Here is a 24,822-nt window from a genome sequence, read left to right as displayed (position 1 = left end):
TGCTCCTGGTTTCCTCACCCACCCAACCACACCCCCTAACTAGAAACCAACATCATCCTAAACCCCTTTCTCTCTCTAATCCACACCCCATCCTGTTACCCATCACTCTGTTCATTCCCCTGAAAAACATCTCATATGTCTGTCTCCCCCATTGTCTATCCCCTGGATGCTGGAGTGGTTCAGGCTCACATCACTCATTGGTACCATTGCTTGAGCCTCCTACCTGCTCTTCCTGCCTCTGGGCTTTCCCCACCTCCATGTAGCCTCCACACTGCAGCCACAGTGATGTCCTAAAGCTCAACTCAGACCATCCATCCTGCATGCTAAAAAGCCCAGCCTCCTTGGTAAAGTCCGGAAGAGCTAAGGAAGGAGACGTGTTTGTCTTCTCTCACCCTAAGACAAACTGTGAGTTCCAGAGCAGAAGCTGTGACTTATATTTCTGTGTCCTCTTGAGCACAGTATCCTGAATATGATTTGTTCTCAAAAAAAGTTTCATAGACTCATAAGTTGAGAGGGTGACTTAAAGACCACCTAGTCCAAACTTCTCATTTTCCAGGGGATAGAACAGAGACCCTAAGATGGGGAGGGTACTGCTTGAGGTCATACATCTAGCTGTGGTAGTAATCCCTGCATATCTCAAGCACTTTAGACCTTATAAAGTGCTTTCACATATACTTTCTTATTTAATCCTTCAAATAGCCTTATGAGGTATGTTCTCTCATTATATAGGTGAGAAAAGTGAAGCGCTCAGGGGCTAAAAAACCAGAGCAAGATCACCCAGCTGCTGATGGATGATTTTCTGATCAGAGTTCAGTACTGTTTTGACTGTAGCTAGCCATAATCTGAAGCAATAACTGAGGGTTCAGTAAATATTGCTGAATGAGTTAACTGATACTTGACTAATTAATGTTTTGTGCTTAGTCGCTCAGTCATGTACGACTCTTTGCAACCCCATGGACTGTATGTAGCCTACCAGGCTCCTCTGTCCATGGAATTCTCCAGGCAAGAATACTGGAGTGGGTTGCCATGCCCTCCCCCAGGGGATCTTTCCAACCAAGGGATTGAACCCAGGTCTCCCACATTGAAGGCAGAGTCTTTACCATCTCAGCCACCAGTGAAGCCAGCCTCACATAAATGAGCAAATACATATTTATTGAATGGACAGATAGGCAGTGGAATGTAGACTTAATTACCTTCTGATACTTGACTCTGTTCTCTGTGATGACCTCTAGAGGTGAAAGGCCACCCTTTCTTGGGTCAAACGCAGTCAATGAGAGCCTTGCCAAGACTAGACAGACGCGGAGTGTGGATGTCACGCCATTGCCTGTTGATTGCGAGCTGTCCAGCTGGTCCTCCTGGACCACGTGTGATCCCTGTCAGAAGAAAAGGGTAGGTACCTAGACCTTGGGAGACCTCTAAGCTTCCAGGAGCCCTATCCCTCAGCAAGATTGGTTAATGCACTACTGACAGTAGCTGGATCATAGTAGGAATTTGATAAATGTTGACTGATTTAATGAATGAATTTTATTCCTCTGAGCTTCCAATGAGCAGTCAGATCCTGCCTTTGATCCATCAGGTTTGTTTTGAAGCATATTTGTCCTTTCTCCCATTAGCAGCTTCCTAATTAGACTTCCTTCCTCCAGCCTTATTCTTTCAATCCATCTTTCATGGGGCAGCCAGGGGAGCCATTGAAAATGAAAGTCTGCCTGGTCTTTCCCCAGCTTGAACATCCAAAGTCTATGCATGGCCCTTAGGATCAAGTCCAGACTCATGGTGTTCAAGGTCCCCCACACCTTAGATAGACCAAGCCCACATCCTCACAGAACATCCCCCATGCCAGCCCATAGAACACATGTGTTCTTCTGGCCATTTCATACTCTGTTCTCAGGCTGAAATGTCCTTCCCACTTCCTTCACTGTCTAACACCTACTCGTGATTTGAAACTTTGCTTAGGGGCCGCCTCTTTTGAGAAGCCTTCCTTGAGTTCTCAGCACCCCTTGCCCTTAGCCAGACACTCCTTTATGAACTGCAACAGCTACTTCTTCCTGCTGTGTCCTAGCGCTCATCATTTACTTTCCATGAAACTGCAAGGACTTAAAAACTTACTCAATTCTGTGTCTTTGGTGTATAGGCCAGTGTTTAACATGTTTGAGGTGCTCCCTAAAAATGTGTTTGATCTCGTTACATTTCCTGAAATCTCTGTAACGGAGGATAATTGTTACCCTTTCTGTTAGGCAGATAGATCAACAGTGACCCAGAGCAGGTGAGTGAATTCTTGGGTTCACTTAGTAGTAAAGACAGATCTTGAACTTGAGCCATCAGCATCCTTCCTGTCTAGCCAGTTCAACAGTCAAAACACAGAGTCTCTGTGGTATTTGTTCTTTGAGCTTTCTTGTCACAGGAAGGCTGATGCAGGATCCAGGTCTAAGAACAGCACACTTGTCAGAGAATAGAGAACGGTTCTCACTTTCCCCAGCTCCTTGGGAAACCAAAGCAGCCATGAGCTAAGACCCTAAAGAGGCTGCGGAATAGGCCCAGGACAATTACACACTTAATTGGATCAATGTGGAGAGCCAAGGAGATACATTCAGTTCCCAAAGTGGGCTTTATTGCTGACGTGATTAACATTGATCCAATTATTTGGATAATTGCTTCATCTGCACCATAAACCAGGAAGACCCAGTGTGAGCCATCCATCCATCCACTCATCCAGTCAGAGCTCTACACTCAGACTTTGCTATGCATGTTCCCTCAGTTGGACATCATGTCTGCAGGGTCAGCGGCTGGGAGTTCATCATCATTTCTTTCAGCAGGGATTGAGAGATGTCTTTCCTTTATCATCTCCACAGTCTTCAAACCCATTTTGTCTCTGGTGCCTGGTACTAGTCTTCTAGTATCTTCTTTGCAGACCTTATCCCTGTCCTGCTAGCCTCTGCCTTCTAGGAAGAAAGACACTCTAGAAATGCAAAGGAGCAGAGGTGGATGGTTGTCTATATTTCTTTTTTAGATTTCCAGATACCATGCACATAATAACTGTGGCTGGTTAATGTGTCAGTCTTCAGAGGGACTGCTGTCAGGTCTGCTCCCTTTGGTAGCACCAAAATCTTGACTGCAGCCAGCATTTGGAAGTCACCCACATCTGATCATTTCCTCCCCCTGCAGTGGTTTCCCATTTTACCATGAAGAAGTACTAAATCCAACCTCATTAGGGCCCAGGAGGGCCTGCCTTAGCTGCTCCTGGCTCCATGTCCCTCCGTCTCTTATCACTTTCTTTAACACTTCTTTCCAGCCATGATGGATTTCTTGTTTCCTGGAATAAGGCACATACTCTCTAGCCTCTCAGGTTTGGCACAGCAATTCCCTCCATCCGGATTGCCCTTCCCTCCCCTCCTCATGCCAGCATTCCATGTTTGCCTGACATGTCTACTCACCCTTTGGGGCTCAGCTTAGATGTCGCTTCTCCATCTCCTAAGTCTGCACTGAGGATTCCCCTCTGTGTTTACGGAGCACTCTGTTCTGGCCCTGTCAAGGCGCCCCTCTCAATGTGTTGTCACTGCCTTGTGTTTCTCATCGTGTCCACCACCACCACCAGCTGTGACCTCCTTGAGGACAGTCCAGAGGACATGATTATGATCAAATACAAACAAGCATAAAAAACACCCACGTTTTTTCAGCATTGTGTAGCTGAATCAATATTTTGGAAATCTAGTCAATGTTTCTGGAATAAGCAAACAGGAAAGTAGAGACAGAGAAATATTTACTGTTAAACTTATGAATAATTCAAAAGAAAAGTAAGCAGAAGAAATTGAATGCCTACTCTGTACCAGACAACATAATGAGATTTCGTATATAATTGAAACTACATAGCTGTACATAATTATCCCCGTTTTACAGATTAGTAAGTTGAGATCACAGTGCTTAAGTAACTTACCCAGTATCACATAACTAGAAAGTAACAGAGTCAGTGGCTCCAAAGTGGATACTTCTGCATTTTAAGCTACTTAGTAAATGAGAATATTTGAATCAACCCATTGGATTAATCAAGCTGAAAGACTGAACTGGCCCCATCAATTCACTTACTACCTTTGACTTGAAAGTCCATGCTTTCCCCACAAACCTGTATTGATCACTGGTACAGAGATTGAAGATAAAGTCCCTGCCCTCAGAGAGTTCCCAGGCTATTTGAAACAGGCAAATAGCCAAAGGCAATATAGATCTTTAAGTGTACCCTCTGCTCCCCATGTCCCTGAGGCTCTGGCTTTGTCTCACCTTGCCCTTCTCTGCTATAGTACAGACATGCCTACTTGATCCGGCCCTCTCAGTTCCATGGGGAACCATGCAACTTCTCTGACAAGGAAGTTGAAGACTGTGTATCCAACAGACCATGCAGAAGTCAAGTGCGATGTGAAGGCTTTGTGTGTGCACAGACAGGTATAAAGGGACACAGGAGTGGGAGGGGGTGGGTATCAAGCGAGGTGATGGCATGTGATGATGGGAGCACTGGCTATTGCCTAGTGCTCAAGATCAAAGTCATGTGTCAGGCCAGGAGGCCTCCTTGTCCTCCTTGACCTCTTTTTACACATATTATTTCATAAAAACAACCCTACCGTGTAGCTGTTAATATTACCCCCATTTTACTAATTGAAAAATTGAGGCTTGGCAAAGTTACTCGCCAACAATCACTGAGGAGGGAAGTGGAGGAGATACAATTAGGAATTTGGAAATTCAAATTACATTCACTGACATTAAGGACACCAAAATTCTGTGTGCTGGAATCAGAAATCCAAAGTCAAATTTTATTTTGACTTTGTAATTTAGAAGAAGTCATTTGAACCTTTCTTCATGTTGGTTGTCTACACAGAAAGTCAGAAGTAATTTTAATACCTTATAAGTTTGCTGTAAGCATCAAGGAACACAGTGGGTATGAGAGGTCCTTGCAGACCATGAGCTCTGCTGGCTTTCTCAGAGGTTTGGGGCTAAATACAATGTAGCCACACTCTCTGCAACAGTTCAAAAGGATGGTAGCATCATTTATCACTGAAAACTTTGGTGAGATAGTCCCTGCATTTCTGTATCACCAAGTTTAGCATAACCCTTAATGCATGAGATAGTCTTTGAAACATTTTTTTTATTCAAAGAAGGAAGGAAAAAACGAAGGACTGATGGATGGGCAGACAGAGAGAAGGAAGGAAAGAGCACACAAATGAATTATCATGAGCTGCAGAACTCAGTAAACACTTTCTTTTCAATTAATTCCTTTAACTAATTCAGACAAACCTGACTTTTTCTCGAAGACTCCAGCAAAAATTAGAGTATTTTGACCAGATTACCTAGATGCAAGTTACAACTCTCTACATTTGCCACAACTTTGTGAACTGTGCTTAGTATCTTTCCAGAAAGAACTAGGGATTCTTAGAGCGATTTCTAGGCATTATTGCAAATGCAAAGCTCCATCCAGTAAATCTGAAAGATGTTTATGTGTGTCCATGGACTCATTATGACTGGTGTTCCATGATTCTGACCAAAGCCAATAATGGCTCTTCAGGCCAGCTTTAGTTTAAATGCTTTGTAACAAACATTTGAAGACCAGATTGTTACTCTTCTGGCTTTAATACCCAAAGAACATTGGTTTAAAATGAACAGACATGCTTAAGTAAAAATGGCCACCTGTTTTATGGGCTTTATTCCCAAAAGATATGCAAATAAGAAAGGAAGTCACGTCAATGGGGAAAAGAGTTTCAAGGAAGTGGAGGTGCCTCAAGTAACTTTAAATATACAGTCTAACTATTTTTAATATCTACTAGTCTGAGTGGCTCTGATGTTGAAGGCAGTGCCGTTTAATGGGTCGAGTTTGTGATAAAAGTTATAGGTTCCAATCCTCCTGCCAGTATTTATCAGCAGTGTGCATTTGGACCATCAAAGCACTAATAATAGTAACAACAACACATATCCAGCTCTTACCATGATTTGGTACTGTTTCATTTATTTGAATCCCCAGCGACCTTTGGGGGTAGGTATGATGGCATCTCTACTTTATAGATGAGTACATTGAGACAGGGAGTCGGGAAACACACAGAAGGTGCCACAGCTGGTACTATTGCAGGACCTTCCAAACCCACTGCCTCTCTCCAGTCCCAAGCAGAGGAGTCCAGCCTTCCTTCCGGTCTACCTAGCAAGTCTGCCCTCAAGAACATTCAGAAATACAACACTGGCTTCTGGCAGGGAATAAACGGTGAATTCCATGACCACTCACCCCCAGTACATGAGGACTAATGCAAACAGAGCATTAAAGTTGCAGCCGAGAATCTGGGTCCCGGTGCGTCTCAAACCATGTGAACTCCCCCCGCTTCCTGGCCTCGACCTGTGGGTAACCCCATTTCTCCTTCCCAGGGAGGTGCATAAACCGAAGACTTCTTTGCAACGGGGACAATGACTGTGGAGACCAGTCAGATGAGGCGAACTGTAGAAAGATTTATAAAAAATGTCAGCAGGAAATGGAGCAATACTGGGCCATTGGCAGCCTGGCCAGTGGGTAAGTTACCTTCTTTCTGTTGTGGAGCGGGAAGAACATACAGTAAATGTGACCTAGAGGAGAGAGAGGGAGGGAGCAGTAGACAGAGTGGCTCCTCTGTTCCTTTCTGAAAAAGGCTGGTGTGTGAGCAGATGCTCGCAGCTGCTTCCTGATGACAGACCTGGAGGCTCTGGGAGCACGTGCCATGGCCAGATGGACCAGATGTGGCTGCAGGGAGGGTGACTGAGGAGAGAGCTGTTGGGGGGGGGGGGCCATGGCGGCTCCACACGAGGGCTGGGGTAAGGGTTATTTGATGCCTGCTCTGTGACCATGTCAGGTACTTTCTAAGCCTTACCCTTGAACGCTATTGACAACTGCCAGGGAGCTTTATCTGTTTCTCTATCCCGAGGCCTCAGCTGAGAGGCTGGCTCAGAGCAGAGGCCACTAAATGACTGGCCAGTGCAGGAGTGCATTTCTAGCATGGCTCTGCTGGCAGTCTGTATGCAGTTAGTCTGGGGGCTCTCAGTTGGTTAAATCCTCTGGGGAGGTGAGGGATCAAAAGGGGCTGACTGGCCTGGCACTCAGCCTCCTTTCCTGCTGCGCTGTGCAGCCTCTAAGCCTCCAGAGGAAAAGTCAGGGCCTCCCCTCACCAATCAGCATATGTGATGCAGTGTGGGAAGCAGAGAGGCCCTGGATGGCATTCTCCTTCTTCCTAAGCAAACATCAGGTCTCTATCCTGAAAGGTTGCTGTTAGAGACACAGCCTCCTCATGTGGGGAAGACCTCCTCCCAGGACCACCTTAGACACTAGTGATGATAAGCCCCATCTCCTTGATGAGGAAACTGAGGTCTGTCTGGGAAGTTAGAGCTCCTGGGGGGTCACAGGTCAAAGAGGGTGACAGAGTGGACGTACAGAGCCAGCAGCAAAAGCCAACTGGACCCTGCAAGAGGGGCAGAAGGATGGCTTTTGTGCTTTAGGTTTGTCATTTGTAGACAGAAGTCAGTCATACCCTTCTTTTCAGGTCTGTGAGGGATAAATGAGCTAATGCCATGGTAATACGGAGAAGGCAATGGCAAGCCACTCCAGTACTATTGCCTAGAAAATCCCATGGATGGAGGAGCCTGGTAGGCTGCAGTCCATGGGGTTGCTAGGGGTCGGACACGACTGAGCGACTTCACTTTCACTTTTCACTTTCACACATTGGAGAAGGAAATGGCAACCCACTCCAGTGTTCTTGCCTGGAGAATCCCAGGGACGGGGGGAGCATGGTGGGCTTCCGTCTATGGGGTCGCACGGAGTCGGACACGACTGGAGTGACTTGGCAGCAGCAGCAGCAGCCATGGTAATAAGCTAACACATGAGGGGCAAAATATGTGGTGGGAAGAAAGCAGACTCTGCTCTTGACTAGACTTAGATGCTCAGACTTTGAGTCCTGGCCCCACCAGCTGCTGGGCAGGTCAGTTGCCCTCTCTGTGTCTTACTTTTTTCATCTGTTAAAGGGGTATAGTAATAATACCTATGGATTCATTGAACCAACATGTGTAATTGATTATTATGGTATTAAAGAAAATAAATGAATGTATATTATTATGCTACATGAAACCCTATCACAGGAAAGACAGCCTGAAATGGTTATGGTAGGAGCAGAGCAGACCAATAGGCAGAAGCTGAAAGGAGACAGAACTCCTTTTAACAAAAGAAATGGAGCTGTCAGTCATAGTCAAAGCAGGTCAGGAAACAGAGGCTTGCCTTAGGAGGTGGTGAGAAATAATAATGTTGAGGTAGCGATGAGATTTTCATCCTTTCTAAATGGACATAATGACATCTACTACTCAGGGCTTTGGGGACACTACATAAGGTGATGTCCTGAGCCATCCATGACTGTGCCTGTTTCCAGTTAGAAACTCAGTAAATTGGAATTAATTTAGTGTCTTGTGATGGGAGGCATACAGAAATTAAAAGGAAAACCACCATCTCTAAGGAGCACAGAATCTTGGGGAGATGACAGACACGTAAATAATAATAAGCCTTTATTGCAGACTAAGCCATGTTCTAAGCACTTAGTAGATATGGATACATGTAATCCTCACAGGCACTCCAAGAGATAGGAGTTTCTTTGTTCTCACTTTATAGATAAGGAGACCTAGGTACAGAGGCTAACTGGTATGCCTGAGGTTACATAACTCGTGAATGCCAGTGCATTGACTCTAGAGTCTGTGTTCTCACCTCCCATGTAGACCATTCTTGTAAGGTGAGTATGTGCAGAACAATAAATGCGTGAATGGGGCAAGCATGGGACCTTGGAAGGAAAGTTATGACCAACCTAGATAGCATATTAAAAAGCAGAGACATTACTTTGCCAACAAAAGTCCCTCTAGTCAAGGCTATGGTTTTTCCTGTGGTCATGTATGGATGTGAGAGTTGGACTGTGAAGAAAGCTGATTGCCGAAGAATCGATGCTTTTGAACTGTGGTGTTGGAGAAGACTCTTGAGAGTCCCTTGAACTGCAAGGAGATCCAACCAGTCCATTCTAGAGGAGATCAGTCCTGGGTGTTCATTGGAAGGACTAATGCTAAAGCTGGAACTCCAATACTTTGGCCACCTCATGCGAAGAGTTAACTCACTGGAAAGGACTCTGATGCTGGGAGGGACTGGGGGCAGGAGGAGAAGGGGGCGACAGGGAATGAGATGGCTGGATGGCATCACCGACTCGATGGACATGAGTTTGAGTGAACTCCAGTAGTTGGTGATGGACAGGGAGGCCTGGTGTACTGTGATTCATGGGGTCCCAAAGAGTCGGACACGATTGAGCGACTGAACTGAACTGAACTGAATGCAACTTAGTACAAGTGTCAGCAAACGCTTTCCACCACAGGCAACAAAAGAACTTAGTCTAGAAAGACAAGTAAGAGATAAAGCAGTGAGTATGGCTTCCCTGGTGGCTCAGCAGTAAAGAATCCTCTTGCCAATGCAGGGAGAATCAGGTTCGATCCCTGCGTCAGGAAGATCTCCTGGTGGAGGGCATGGCAACCTACTCCAGTATTCTTGCCCAATAAATCCCATGGTCAGAGGAGACTGGTGGTCTGCAGTCCATGGGGTCACAAAGAGTGCGACACAGCTGAGCATCTAAGCAAGTGATGAGTGGCTGGAAGGGTGTTTAGGCATAGGGAACAGCCCTTACCAAGAAGAGAGGGAGCAAAACAGACTGGAGGGAGAACACCTCCATGTAGTGGGGGACTGGCTTTGTGGTTGTGGCTGGGAGTGGCAGGGAATAAAGCCTCAACAGATATTGAGGGCCATGTGTGCTGTGCCCAGGAATTTGGGTGTCCTTTAGTAGGTCCACCAGTTGGGATTATATCCTCACCTCACCCCCTTTTCCACCTCTTCCCTGCAGGATTAACTTGTTCACAAACAACTTGGAGGGCCCAGTCCTAGATCACAGGTATTATGCTGGTGTGTGCTCCCCCCATTACATACTCAACACGAGGTTTCGGAAGCCGTACAATGTGGAAAACTTCACTCCACAGGTATGTGCCAGTCAGGAAGCCACTACAGGGCCATGGCAGGGACACTGGCAGAGGAGCCAGAAGCACGGGTACGGACCCGGTCAGCAGCCCCCTGCTGGGCCAGCTCAGATGCATTGCATTTTCTCTCTGAGCTTCAGTTCTTCATATGTAAAATGGGTGGTTGCTTCCTCCAGACACAGCAGTGAGGTCAACCTACGATGTATAGTAGAGGCAGTGCAGATATGTAGCAGCAAAATTATACCGACAATAACAAAAACGGCCATAAAGAGACAAGCGCAGCTTAGCGTGTAGAGTGTCATAGATGTCTTTGCAACTTACCATCTGCATTATCGTATATACTCTGAGCCTCCATTTTCCTATCTTTAAATTGGGATTTTAAAGGTTTTACCAGCACAGAGGGGATAAGTGAGTGTAAATGCTTAGCACACACACAACACATGGCTTAAATGTGAGTCTCAGGAAGTGTTAACTTTTTTTTTTTTTTAATGAAAAAAGGATATTTTTGTTTTCTTATTTATAACTGGTAGCTTCAGTTTCACATTTGGATCAAAAGCAAATACAGACACTGTAGGTCCTTCATTTTGCCTTTGAAAGATTTCATAGACTTTCGTATATAAACATTGGTATCACAGCTAGGACTTGCTAGCTAGACTTCCAGAGTTCATCCAGACATGTGTGTGTCTGTGTGTCTGTGTCTGTGTGTGTGTCTGTGTGTGTCTGTGTGTGTGTGTGTGTAAGTCGCTCAGTTGTGCCCTGCCAGGGTCCTCTGTCCATGGAATTCTCCAGGCAAGAATACTGGAGTGGGTTGTCATTCCCTTCTTCAGGGGAACTTCTGACCCAGGGATCGAACCTGGGTCTCCTGTATTGCAGGTGGATTCTTTACCATCTGAGCCACCAGGGAAGCCCCGAAGAATTATATCAGTGGGGTAGGAAGTGACCCAAGCAACTTAACCTCGTGACTGGAATCTCTGGTCAGTCAATGATTTGAATGAATGTAGTCAGTTGAGTGGCAAAGATATAGATATCCCAGATGCCTGGTGATACTAGAGACATCACGACAGGCATGCAGGAATCCTAGCATCCAGAGACAGCCAGACAACAGGAATCAACTTCCGTTATTATCATGTCCTTGCCTTTTAAAAGGCATTCTATGTTCTAAGCATTTCTATAAGTTATAAAATGTTCTGCCAAGATAAGCCTGTGTTATTAACACAGAGACTTAAAAGCAATCTCACAGGGAGTGGGGTTCAGAGTAGACTATGTCACTGCATAATACACACATAAGACAGAGGGGGAAGATCTGGGTGCCAGGCCTGTCTGTACCCCAGGACCCCGTTGTTCTTTAGGCTAAATTCCTGCTCTGTTCTCGACCTGTTTCCTCATCTGTAAAATGAGAGGACTGGACTGGATGACCAGGTTGGTAGTTTTCATGTCTAAAATTGTGCAGTCCTAAGGCAATGGCAACCCACTCCAGTACTCTTGCCTGGAAAATCCCATGGACGGGGGAGCCTGGTGGGCTGCAGTCCATGGGATTGCTGATGATTGAGCGACTTCACTTTCCCTTTTCACTTTCACACATTGGAGAAGGAAATGGCAACCCACTCCAGTGTTCTTGCCTGGAGAATCCCAGGGACGGGGGAGCCTGGTGGGCTGCCGTCTATGGGATCGCACAGAGTCGGACACTACTGAAGAGACTTAGCAGCAGCAGCAGCAGGATTTCCCTAGTGGTCTAATGGCTAAGACTCTGCATTTCCGATGTAGAAGGCCTGGGTTCAATCCCTGGTCAAGGAGCTAGACCCCACAAGCTGCAACTAAGACTTGATGCTGCCAAATAAATACATAAATAAATAAATAAAAATTTTTAAATGAGATAAAATGGTATAGTCCTGAATGTTAAGCTGCTATCTCTCCTTTCTCTTCCTTCCTGGTCTCCTCCACACCCCCACACAGTTATTGGCTAAAAATTATAAAATGAGTCTTGGGACAAATACACCCTCCCCCGGGTTGACCAGCACCATCCCTCTGGCCTCCACTTTTTTTTTTTTTGTATCTCTATTTTTTAATATAAATTTATTTGTTTTAATTTGAGGCTAATTACTTTACCGTATTGTATTGGTTGTGCCATACATGGCCTCCACTTTCAAAGGAGAATCTCAGAGCAGACGTTTCTCCTCCTCCTGGTGACCCAGGCAGGATTTGTATCTCGGAGTCTCCTCCCTCTGTAGCTGTTTCTGGAGCACTGTGGCAGACACTGCACGGTGTTTTACCCACGTATACTCAACCCTCAGAACAAGACCCACAGGCATGAACTGTTACTGTCTCCATTTTACACAGGAAGAAACTGAGGCACAGGGAGGTTAGGCCCGACGTCCAGGGTCACGCAGTGAGAAAATGTGTACCCCACCTTGGGCGTCTCACTCCAGGCCATGTTTGGAATCACGTCTGCTTTTCTTCCTCGGAAACTGAGGTGTTATGGGGGACTGCGAGCATCCAGAAGCCAGTGGGACGGGGATGGAGATAATTTGGGGCTGGTCACTTGGGGGCCACCGAGGCAGTGCCCTAGATATTTCCCTGTCACAGCACCATGAGCACCAGTTTTCGAGCAAACAGCTCCTCTAAGTTCATAAAGGCTTCTGTTCTGTCCCTGCATCTCCCCACCCCCATACTCCATCCCAAGACCTTTCACCAGCCCCTCATGAGCTGTCACGGAGCTCCTCCTCTGCACTGGTTTGTCTTTCTGACCCCAAATCCATCCCTTCCAACCCAATTGCTATTCTGTCCTGTCATGAATTTCCTGGTGCTCGGCCAGCTTCCTCTGTTGCCTTTCTTCCTCTCATCCTTGGAGTAAGTCCACATTTCAGCAAGTCATCCGAAAGCCCCAGTATCTGGATGCCAGCCCACTCTCTCATGGACCCTCTGCCTTCCCCTCACTCTTGTATCTTCTGGTACAACCACACTTGCAATTTCAACCCCCTGCAGTTTCTGGCCCCACCCTGCCCTCTCCTACCTTCACATTGCTGCCTGCATCCAAGTCCATAGCCTAAAATTCATGTTATAGGATGCTCGGGGCTGCCATGTGGGGATGACCCAGAGGGAGGATAAAGGGAGGAGGGAGGTGGGAGGGGGGTTCAGGAAGGGGAACTTATGTAAACCCGGGATGAATTCATGTCAATGTATGGCAAAACCAACCAATATAATATTGTAAAATAATTAAAAAAAAATGTTCTACATTTCTGCCCATTGAAACCCGAATCAAGCACCCACCTCTGAGTGTCAGCTCACCCTGTTGGGCACATCTGTTTCTCCTGCTGGACCAAGAGCCCTGGGGGTGGAGACACGGGTGCCTCTGAGATTTTTGCATCCACTGTACTTAGTCTAGTATCTGCAGTATAGTAAGAGTACAGTGTGTGTCTGTTGATTGGAATTGAACTGATGTGAGTCAAATGACGTACGGAACATTTGTCTTCTTCTTCCTTCAGACCCAAGGCAAATATGAATTTACGTTGACAGAATATGAATCATACTCAGATTTCGAACATAATGTCACAGGGACGGCAATTAGCAAGTCTAGTTTCACCTTGGGTTTGAAAATTCCTGGAATATTTGAACTTGGCTATAGCAGCACGAGTAATATTGGCCAACATTTTATTAGCAGGATCAAACGATTCTCTCATACGGTAGGTACCCTTTGCTTGCTTTTCCATTCCTATGTATTCATTTGAATTTTCATATCCATGGATGTCTGTATACTGTATTGGTATTAGTCCTGACAACCAATTATATTTGTTACATTGAAAAGCTTTTCACGAAAAATACCTTGGTCTTACATTAACTTTACTTTTCAGAAAGACCAGCCAGTGGTGGCCTTCTATAATTATTTATTCTACTTTTTTTAGTACGGTGTTGTTTTTATTTATTTTTAAATTGTTTTAATTTTATTGGAGAATAGTTGATTTACAGTGTTGTGTTATTTTTTTCAGTTTTAATATTTTTATTGAAGTATAGTTGATTCACAATGTGCTAATTTCTGTTGCAGCAAAGTGATTCAGTTATACATACCATACATATACATGCTTTTCCATTATGGTTTATCATAGGATATTAAATACAGTTCTCTGTGTACTCTCATTTCCTTTTCTTTTTTTTTGTACTCTTATTTACTAATAAACTTTTCACTTGGTTTTTATTAAACTAAGGAGCATAGTTTTGCCAAAACTAAATTATTTCTGGAGACTTCTCGACTCCCAGCGACTTGACTTCTGTTCTAAACCTTCAGCTGAAATTCCTTTCCATAATGTTATCTAAGACCTCATCTCCAAATTCTTGGAGCTGTTCATGGAGTCACATTCCTGTTTCTCATGGTTGCTTTCTGCTCCTTATCAGTTAGTTTTCTTCCTGGTTGCTAACAGCCCCACTTGTTCTCTATTTGATGTTTGGTCATCTTTTCTTCTTCCTCTATAGCCACCCACCCCAAGTGTCCTTTTCTACTCACCCTGCTCCTCTACCAGGGCAAGCATGAGCCTTCGCCACCACTTCCGCCCTTTCTGGGAAGCTCAGACCTGCACCACCCACTCTTCTAGGTATCACCTAGATGCCTTGTGGACACTCCAAAGCAAGTTCCTCTTCCCAAGCTCTCTATGTTAAATAGCATTCTTTTCCTTCTGCCCTTCCAGGCTAAGAATATCTGAGTCATATTTGGTTTTCTTTTCTCTTTATTCCCACATGTAGCTTGTGGCTTCTGCTAAGCTGTTTCAGTGGTGTCTGACTCTTTGCGATTCTATGGATTGTAGCCCGCCAGCCTCCTCTGTCCATGGGATTCTCCAGGCAAGAATACTGGAGTGGGTTGCCAAATCCTCCACCAGGAGATCTTTCTGATCCAGGGATTGAACCCATGCCTCTATGTCTCTTGCATTAACAGGCAGGTTCTTTACCACTAGCGCCACCTGGGAAGCCCACCTGTGTTGGCCACCAGATCTTTCACTCATCAGTATTTCTTCATTTTTTTATCGAACTCTAGTTGATTTACCGGAGAAGGCAATGGCACGCCACTCCAGTGCTCTTGCCTAGAAAATCCCATGGATGGAGGAGCCTGGTGGGCTGCAGTCCGTGGGGTCGCTAAGGGTCGGACACGACTGAGCGACTTCACTTTCACTTTTCACTTTCACACATTGGAGAAGGAAATGGCAACCCACTCCAGTGATCTTGCCTGGAGAATCCCAGGGACGGGGGAGCCTGGTGGGCTTCCGTCTATGGGGTCGCACAGAGTCGGACACGACTGAAGTGACTTAGCAGCAGTTGATTTACAATGTTGTATTAATTTCTGCTCTACAAAAAAGTGGTTCAGTCCTAATACATATATATATTAAATTTCACATGTAAGTGATATTATGTGGTATTTGCCTTTCTCTGTTTGACTCAATTCACTTTGTATGAGTCTCTAGGTTCAACCATGTTGTTGCAGATGGCATTATTTCATTCTCTTTATGGCCGAGTAGCATTCCACTGTGTGTATGTACCACATCTTCTCTGTCCATTTACCTGCTGATGGACATTAGGTTGTTTCCATGTCTAAGTCATGGTCAGTTAATCTTTAGTCGCTAAAGACATGAGTCTTTAGTCATGTCAGACACTCTTGTGACCCCATGGACTGTAGCCCACCAGACTCCTCTGTCCATGGGATTTCCCAAGCAAGAGTGCTAGAGTGGGTTGCCGTTTCCTTCTCCAGGGGATCATTCGGACCCAGGAATCAAACCTGGGTCTTCTACATTGCAGGTGGATTCTTTACCGACTGAAGTTACGGCTATTTGATATCTCTTAATCAAACTCTGATTACATCTTCACTAGCCTAGGCCCTTTCACCTCTGGCTCCAGCCCTCCTAATTAGACTCCTGTCTTTCAATCTGCCTCTTCAAATGTATGTGCTGCCAGAAAAATGCTTTTCTGATACTAACCTGATCATAACACCTGTTTCCTATTGCCTATAAGGTGAAGGTCAAAGCCCCTGACTTAATGGAAGGGGAGCAGTTGGAATGGGAAGTAAGGTGACAGGAGGGCTTGGAAAACCTTGGATTCTAGAAAGGACCAGGTGCATTTATTCCCTGGTCACTGAGAGTTTGCCGCATGGGCGTGATGTTGTAGAAAACTAATCTGAGAGGAACATGGAGGAAATTAAAAGTCTACAGTGATTTATGTGAGAAAAGAGGAGTGGCGAGGGGCTTAAGTTCTGCTGCCAAATTACCAGCCAGCAGAAAACGAGCCATAAACATGAATTAGACTGGAATCGTCTCTGGTTGGTTTTCTTCATCTTCTTGGCTGTGAGCAGCTCAGGCACAGAGGCTGTTTCTTTCATCTTTAGGTTCAGGATGGCACTTGGTAAGTGCTCAAGACTAAAATATAGTGATGAAGGACAGGACTAATATAAAGGAACTTGTCTTGTTAGGAGGGAAAGAGAGGGGTACCATCCTTGTCTCCTTTTCTCTCTGCGTATCTCTCCCCTTCCCTCCCAGCTCCCTGATTTAAACAGCCAGTTATATAATGTTACCTCATGCTAGGTACTAATCTAGATACTTGGAACCTAGAGACAAGTAGAACACAGTTCTTGCCTCCAAGTTCACAGTCTAGTAGGAGCAGCAAACGTGTATGCAGATAACAGTCCTGATTTTGACATCAGTTGTAATACAGCATGTGTGTGTGTGTGCTAAGTCGCTTCAGTTGTGTCTGACTCTCTGCAGTTCCATGGACTGTAGCCCACCAGGCTCCTCTGTTCATGATATTCTTCAGGCAAGAATACTGCAGTGGGTTGCCATGCCCTCCTTCAGGGGATCTTCCCGACCCAGGGATTGAAACTGTGTCTCCTGTGGCTCCTGCGTTGCTGGTGGATTCTTTACCATTGAGCCACCAGGAAAGCCCAATACAGCATGGTTTATTCTATAAAGGAAATGTAAGCAACGTGCAGTGCAGTCCTGGGAGGTGGAGTGTCAGGGAAATGCAAGGGTGCCATCACATAGAAAGCACAGCTAAGCAGAAATGTTAAATATGAGAAGGTGTGTGCCAAGCAGAAAAGAGAGGGAAGAGCATGTCTGGCAGAAGGAACGTGTGCGAAATTATATTATGAGAAAGAATGACAGATGTGGGGAAGAGTAAGATGTTAGACAGATATTGAGGTACGATGTAGGTGTTAGAGAAAAGTACAGTATGGTGGAGGGTGCGTTTCATGGTTGTAAAAGTTGAAGCCAGGAGGCCTTTGGGGGATAGAGCATGACATTCTTACATTCAGATTAATGGGGTTGATTTTATTCTTGGGCAATGGAGAGGCCAATGCTGGGTTTTGTTTTAAGCCCAGAGTGGCATTTAATGGTATTAACAGTTTTAGGACATCAACTCTGATTGGAGCACTGTGAGCAGCTAGAGGCAGAAGGGAAATCAGTGGGAAAGCTTTTGTCATAACCCAAGGAGGAGAGAAAACCTAAAATATTTAGAAAGACCATGAACAGAGCATCTAGTGACTGCAAAGTTGGAAAGATGAGGAAGAAGGTGTCATGGATGTCTGTGGCAGGACTCGGGTGGGGGAGCAGGGCAGGGAGCAGAGGTGGTGGCATGACTTATAGAGCTGACAGGTCAAGCTGGCTGAGAGTTTTAAGATTCAGGAGGAATGTGCATTTCCTACTCGTTCACCTTTTCCTCAGCCTTCACCGCAGCGCAGGAACGCCTCACCTCAGGTTATGTTAACATCCCTGGATGTTTGCCCTTCATCTGGCATCACCATCTTTCAGTCTCTTCCACACACCAGGGGTCACCAAACTTGTTCTGTAAAGGGCCAGAGAGTAAATATTTCAGGCTTTGCAAGGCTGCAGGGTCTCTGTAGCAACCACAGAGCTCTGCCAGCATAGGGTGACAGCATGAACAGATATGTGGGCATGGCCGCATTGCAATGAAACTGGATTGCAAAACCAAATACCAGATCCTGTGTGCAGGCTGTGGTCTGCTGACCCTTGGCATGCACTGCAGTGTCCAGCCTTCCTAAAGCATCGCTTTTACTCTTTCTTAAGTGCCTTTTCTTCAGAGTTTAAAAAGCATCAACTGCCCCCTCTCACCTTCTGAGATGGCCCATCCTTTGTCTGTGGAGTATGTTTTCCCCATGGCTTCTCTTGCCTTCCAAGATGGCCCACACTCTGCTGTGCAGTGTATAGCTCCCTGAATAAACATTTTTTTGTCTTTAAAAGAGATTTACCTGGTGGCTCAGGTGGTAAAGAATCTGCCTGTGATGCAGGAGACTTGGGTTCAATACCTGGGTCAGGAAGATTCCCTTCTCCCCTGGAGAATGGAATGGCTACCCACTCTAGTATTGTGCCTGGAGAATTCCATGGACAGAGGAGCCTGGTGGGCTATATACAGTCCATGGAGTTTCAATGAGTTGGACACCACTGAGCAACTAACACTTCTTCTTTTTAAAAGAAGCCATCAACCAAGAAGTTGCCTTTGCTGGTCAGCACACCCCGTCTCCCTTTAGAATGGTACGCAGGCACCTGCTGCTGCCTGCCCTGTCTGCTGCTGCTTCCCTTCCTTCTCCTTTCTTATTTGCCACTGTAAGGAAATGAGCAGAGAGCAAGCTCTTCCAAGCCGAAAAGGACATCAGAATATTTCTGAAAAATGAAGGCTTGTCAAAGGGGCCATCTTCCCTCAGGTCTCCTAAAGGAATCATGAGTGATGACCCCGGGCCAGAACATCGGATGATATTTGCAAAGTTCATCTTCTCGTTCCAGATTCCTAACTTTAAAGGCCTGCTTTTCCCTTGTTGGTCTTTCATTTAGGAAAGCAAATTCCTGCACGCGCGCTCTGACCTTGAAGTAGCGCATTACAAGCTGAAACCCAGAAACCTCATGCTGCATCACGAATTCCTTCAGCGAGTCAAGCGGCTGCCCTTGGAATACAGCTACGGGGAGTACAGAGATCTCTTCCGTGATTTTGGAACCCACTACATCACAGAGGCCGTGCTTGGGGGCATTTATGAGTACACACTCATCATGAACAAAGAGGCGATGGAGAGAGGAGGTACACCGCCCGAGGACCATGTCTTTTCTGACGGGGCACATGGAGCTCTGAGTTAACAGGGGGAGGGGTTACACGTTGTGCTCCCAGTTTTCCTTCTGCCTCCCTGGCTTTCCTTTCATGGTTTCATTTGCAGATTCCTCATCCTTTGTCGATGTGTTGATGGTGGTCCTCCTCTGCCAGCCCCCTCTCTGGGCAGTCCTGTTTCCTACATAACTCCCTCTAGACAATAACATCTAATCTCCTGGCTCTAAATGCTTTACACATGCAGATGTACATGCAACTCTGTATATCCTGGATCTCTTCTGTGTACCGAAGAGCTCATGCAGAAATGCCTCTTTGAGATCTCCATTTGAATGTCTGCTGACCATCAAAAACTTAACACACCCTCAAAGAGAACTTTCACATGTTTCTTCTGTAGTCATCTGCATCTCAGAATGACTCCATCCACCTTTCAATCAGCTTTGAGGTGATACCAGTGCTTCTGGTTCCTAAACCACACTTCGAGCAGCAATGTCTTAGATTATCAGAGCTTCCAAACTAATACTCAACTCCCATTTTCCTTCCACAATCCATTCTCCATACAGATATTGCAGGTCTTTCTAGTTGTAATCAATGTCAAGCCTAAGATATGATTCCTTCCTCCCAATCCTGTACTCTTTCCTGCAATACGGCATTTGTCAGGTTAAGTGACCTGCCCCGGGTCACCCTGGTTACAGTGGCAGAGACAGGTTTCGGTTATAGTCCAGTGAACTTGAAAGAGGACCAAAGGCATATAAGGTAAATTAAGGTCAGTGTGGCCTCCCTCACTCTTGCCAAGATTAAGGGTACTGTCCTCCATACCAGAGGTTTCAAAAGTACTTGTCATAATTCCTCTGATTGCTTTCTACAGAAAGGTTCTATGATCAAGTTGTGGAAACATAAAAGATCCCACTTGGAGAGTTTCACAGGCATACAGAAATCAAGTGACCTCTCCATCACTTTTGATACCACATTTATCACACTGACTTGACTGCAGAAGTCTGGTTTCTTGTCATTCTTGCTCTAAAAAGAAATATAAGAGATATCATCATGGGACTCATGTTTCAAGGAACATGCTTTGGGGAAAACTGATCCACATCGATGTTTCTAGAAATCCCAAGTGTTAAAACTGCTCTCCTCTCCTTTTCCTGACCTCAGATGCTATAGAAAGGTGCTCATAAGCCATATGGAAGACTTCAGCAAGCCCAGGATGGGAAGATGCCTTGGGGAGAATTGGAGAGGAATATATGGGAAATGGTCCAGAAATGAAGACGAAATAAGGGAAATTGGTTCTTCTCTTTGCCAGGGACTACTATACCAGACATTTCATAAACATTATCTCAACTGATCAAGTAACTGTTTGTACTACATCAAAGAGTAGAGAAGGGAGGACAGCTCACAGCAGCGTCTATTCACTGGATCAATGCCTAAGGACTTGATAAGAAGCCATATTTTTAGAAAGTGACTCTGAGCTCTTCCTGTCTTTCAGTTCAGTTCAGTCGCTCAGTCGTGTCCAACTCTTTGCGACCCCATGAGTCACAGCACGCCAGGCATCCCTGTCCATCACCAACTTCCAGAGTTCACTCAAACTCATGTCCATCGAGTCGGTGATGCCATCCAGCCATTTCATTCTTCCTGTCTTTGGAGAGCAGCAAAAACCCTCTGAGTATTTGTAGAGGCTGAAAGGGGACATTGGTGCTGATCTCGAATGGGGTCTCTGCCCTGCTGCCAGGAGCTGCCTGCTACATTTCTTGTCCCTAGTCTGGCCACCCGTTAACTTACACCTGAGTCCCTGTGAGCCTCCAGGAAGGGTTTGGCGTCAGGGATTGACTGCAGGAAAAAGCCCAAGACAAATTGCCATTTTAGGTCATGAGCCTCTTTTCTTGCTTCCTTCAGATTACTCTCTTAAGGATGTCCTTGCCTGTGCTAAACATGATTTTAAAATCGGCGCCGCCATAGAAGTGGTCTACGTGAAGCTGGGTGTATCAGTGGCCACGTGCAGTGACATTCTCAATGAGATAAAAGGTGAGTGGCAAGGGCATGTGACTTCTCTGCTTATCATCCTTCCTTCTCCAGCAGCCCAGACCCATTACTTTTTAAGCTAAAGATTGAATATTCCAAGGCATTTCAATTAAAATACTAATTCATTCAATAAAAACCTACCTACCTCCTACTATGTATTGGTATGCAGAAATGATTAAGATGGTCTTCCTATCTTCTTGATATTCACATGAGTAGGCAAACAATTAAAAAATCAAGAACAGGGCAGTGATAAGCACCAAACTCCGTCTGGCTTCCTGAAACAGGGATCATTTGAATGGCGACTTGAGGAGTAAAGTATCAAGGTTGCTTTTAGGCAGGAAAAAAGACAATCTAACAATGAAAATTTGCTCTGGGGGCTGGAAGTGGGCCTGGCTAGAGGTAGGATGCTCTAGGCTGGAGAGGTAGGAGCCAGGTGGAGGCGGTGGGGGGTACAGTTGAGGCAGCTAGTCCTTACCTGAAGCGATGGACAAGATGGAAACTAGAAAAGCAGGCAAAGCCACAAGTCATGTAGCAGAGTCCACATGGCGGGTGAGACTAGGAGTGAGTGCTAGAGCCAATCTGGGAGCAGAGATCTCGGAGGCCACACAGGTGAGCTGGGAATCAACACCAAAAGTAGAGTAGGAGAGGGAGGCTGATCAGCAGGCTCTAATCCTGACCTCTTCTGCACCCTGAGCTACTCTCCTTCATCTGCTCTACAGACTAAGCTTGTCCTTATTTCTGTGATCATATTTGAATGAAGAGTTCCACAGCCAAAGCAAAACAAAATAAAACAACAACAAAATGAACTGCTGGTCTAGAGGAGTTTCTTGTGACTGATGTGCAGTGGATACTGTTGTTTGTTTATTTTGGTGGGGCTGGGTTGCAACATGCATCCCACATAGGGAGGCAGGCAGAAGACATACACACTCTTCAAAGAAAACTTGTAAAGTAACCCCCAATCCAAGTTGCTGAATAGAGCATTACCCAGTACCCCGGGACCCTTATCAGTTAAAACTCCTCCCTCCCTTCGGAGGTAACACCATCCTGAAGTCTATGTTAAACACATTCTTCCTTTCATGATAGTTTTACTATCTACATGTATTGCTAACCTCTATGACTTAGAGTTGGCAATTTGATCTCTGGTGCCTCTGCCTTTTCTAAAACCTGCTTGAACATCTGGAAGTTCATGGTTCACATATTGCTGAAGCCTGGCTTGGAGAATTTTGAGCATGACTTTACTAGCGTGTGAGATGAGTGCAATTGTGCGGTAGTTTGAGCATTCTTTGGCATTGCCTTTCTTTGGGATTGGAATGAAGACTGACCTTTTCCAGTCCTGTGGCCACTGCTGAGTTTTCCAAATTTGCTGGCATATTGAGTGCAGCCCTTTCACAGCATCATCTTTCAAGATTTGAAATAGCTCAACTGGAATTCCATCACCTCCACTAGCTTTGTTCGTAGTGATGCTTTCTAAGGCCCACTTGACTTCACATTCCAAGATGTCTGGCTCTAGGTCAGTGATCATGTTATCGTGACTATCTTGGTCGTGAAGATCTTTTTTGTATAGTTCTTCTGTGTATTCTTGCCACCTCTTCTTAATATCTTCTGCTTCATTGACTATGTCAAAGCCTTTGACTGTGTGGATCACAATAAACTGTGGAAAATTCTGAAAGAGATGGGAATCCCAGACCACCTGACCTGCCTCTTGAGAAACGTGTATGCAGGTCAGGAAGCAACAGTCAGAACTGTATATGGAACAACAGACTGGTTCCAAATAGGAAAAAGAGTACATCAAGGCTGTGTATTGTCACCTTGCTTATTTAACTTATATGCAGAGTACATCATGAGGAATGCTGGGCTGGAAGAAGCACAAGCTGGAATCAAGATTGCTGGGAGAAATATCAATAACCTCAGATATGCAGATGACACCACCCTTATGGCAAAATGTGAAGAGGAACTCAAAAGCCTCTTGATGAAAGTGAAAGAGGAGAAAAGGTTGGCTTGAAGCTCAACATTCAGAAAACAAAGATCATGGCATCTGGTCCCATCACTTCATGGCAAATAGATGGGAAAACAGTGGAAACAGCATCAGACTTTATTTTTCTGGGCTCCAAAATCACTGCAGATGCTGATTGCAGCCATGACATTAAAAGACGCTTACTCCTTGGAAGGAAAGTTATGACCAACCTTGATAGTATATTAAAAAGCAGAGACATTACTTTGCCAACAAAGGTCCGTCTAGTCAAGGCTATGGTTTTTCCCGTGGTCATGTATGGATGTGAGAGTTGGACTGTGAAGAAAGCTGATCGCCGAAGAATTGATACTTTTGAACTGTGGTGTTGGAGAAGACTCTTGAGAGTCCCTTGGACTTCAAGGAGATCCAACCAGTCCATTCTAAAGTAAATCAATCCTGGGTGTTCATTGGAAGGACTGATGCTAAAGCTGAAACTGCAATACTTTGGCCACCTCATGCAATGAGTTGACTCACTGGAAAAGACTCTGATGCTGGAAAAGGTTGGGGGCGGGAGGAGAAGGGGACAATAGAGAATGAGATGGCTGGATGGCATCACCGACTCTGTGGACATGAGTTTGAGTGAACTCCGGGAGTTGGTGATGGACAGGGAGGCCTGGCGTGCTGTGATTCATGGGGTCGCGGAGAGTTGGACATGACTGAGCGACTGAACTGAACTGATGACTTAGAGTTGGGCTTCCCTGGTAACTCAGTGGTAAAGAATTCACTTGCCAATGCAGGAGATGCGAGTTCAATGCCTGGGTTGGGAAGATCCCCTGGAGAAGGAAATGGCAACCCACTCCTGAGTTCTTGCCTAGGAAATCTCATAGGCAGAGGAGCCTGGCAGGCTACAATCCATGGGGTTACAGAAAAGTTGGACAGGACTTAGCAACTAAATAAAAACAATGACTTAGAATTGCTCATTTTTGAACTTTATGTGGATGAAATTTAATCTTTCAGTTCTGGTTTTTCTTGTTGTTTTTCTTGATATCATGTTTTTGTGTAAAACTATAGTTACTTAATTTTCACTGCTGCATAGAATTCTATTGTATGTTCATATCAGTTTGTTCATTATGTTGTTAAATTTGGATTATTTCCTGTGCCAAGCCATTATATTCAGAGCTGATGTGAACATTCTTACACACTCTTCTGACGCACATGTGCAAGGGATTCTCTCGGGAATGTACCCAGGAGTGAAATTGTTGGGTTGTAGAGTATATACTTATTCTACACTAGGTAATACTGAGATTTTTCTGAAATGGCTGTAACAGTTTACAGTCTGACCAGTAGTATACAAGACTCCTTTTGTATGATGCTCAAGTGCTGCAAGCTTAGAATAGAATAGCCACTTTATACTTTGGCTTCGGGCACAAGAAAAATTAGAATAGGAATGACTTACTGATATGATTGAGGGCTTCCTGGGAAACTGCTTGAGAAGGCAAAATAATAACAGTAGACATTGAAAGAAAAAAAAACAGTAGACATTATTTGGTGAGTATTTAGTGAGTATTACATTCATGTTCACACCTTATAGATTTTCCCACTTTTGTCGTATGAGACAAAGAAATGGTATAGCTCAGAGACTGGGCATGGTACTGTGAGTAAATTCTTTCCCTCTAGTGCCTAAGATTCTGTATCTGCAAAGGAAGGATTATATATTTTCTATAAATACTGAAGATTAAGTT

The 24,822-nt window shown here is 45.1% G+C and overlaps 1 protein-coding gene across 1 annotated transcript in view; it reads left to right on the top strand.

Moving 5' to 3' along the window:
* The window catches only part of C8B (complement C8 beta chain), a 44,508-nt gene that overhangs the window by 5,700 nt on the left and 13,986 nt on the right, over positions 1-24,822 (top strand). Inside the window, exons 2-8 of the mRNA XM_055403465.2 lie at positions 1,233-1,389; positions 4,290-4,431; positions 6,391-6,532; positions 9,906-10,038; positions 13,518-13,715; positions 18,849-19,089; positions 21,004-21,132. Of these exons, the coding sequence (XP_055259440.2) occupies positions 1,233-1,389; positions 4,290-4,431; positions 6,391-6,532; positions 9,906-10,038; positions 13,518-13,715; positions 18,849-19,089; positions 21,004-21,132 (1,142 nt within the window). The remainder of the gene's footprint in view (positions 1-1,232; positions 1,390-4,289; positions 4,432-6,390; positions 6,533-9,905; positions 10,039-13,517; positions 13,716-18,848; positions 19,090-21,003; positions 21,133-24,822) is intronic.

The sequence above is a fragment of the Moschus berezovskii genome, chromosome 4 (genome assembly GCF_049115385.1).
Source record: "Moschus berezovskii isolate FMDL1 chromosome 4, NW_MosBer_1.0, whole genome shotgun sequence".
Classification (NCBI taxonomy): Eukaryota; Metazoa; Chordata; class Mammalia; order Artiodactyla; family Moschidae; genus Moschus; species Moschus berezovskii.
This window is presented reverse-complemented; position numbering and strand designations above follow the sequence as displayed.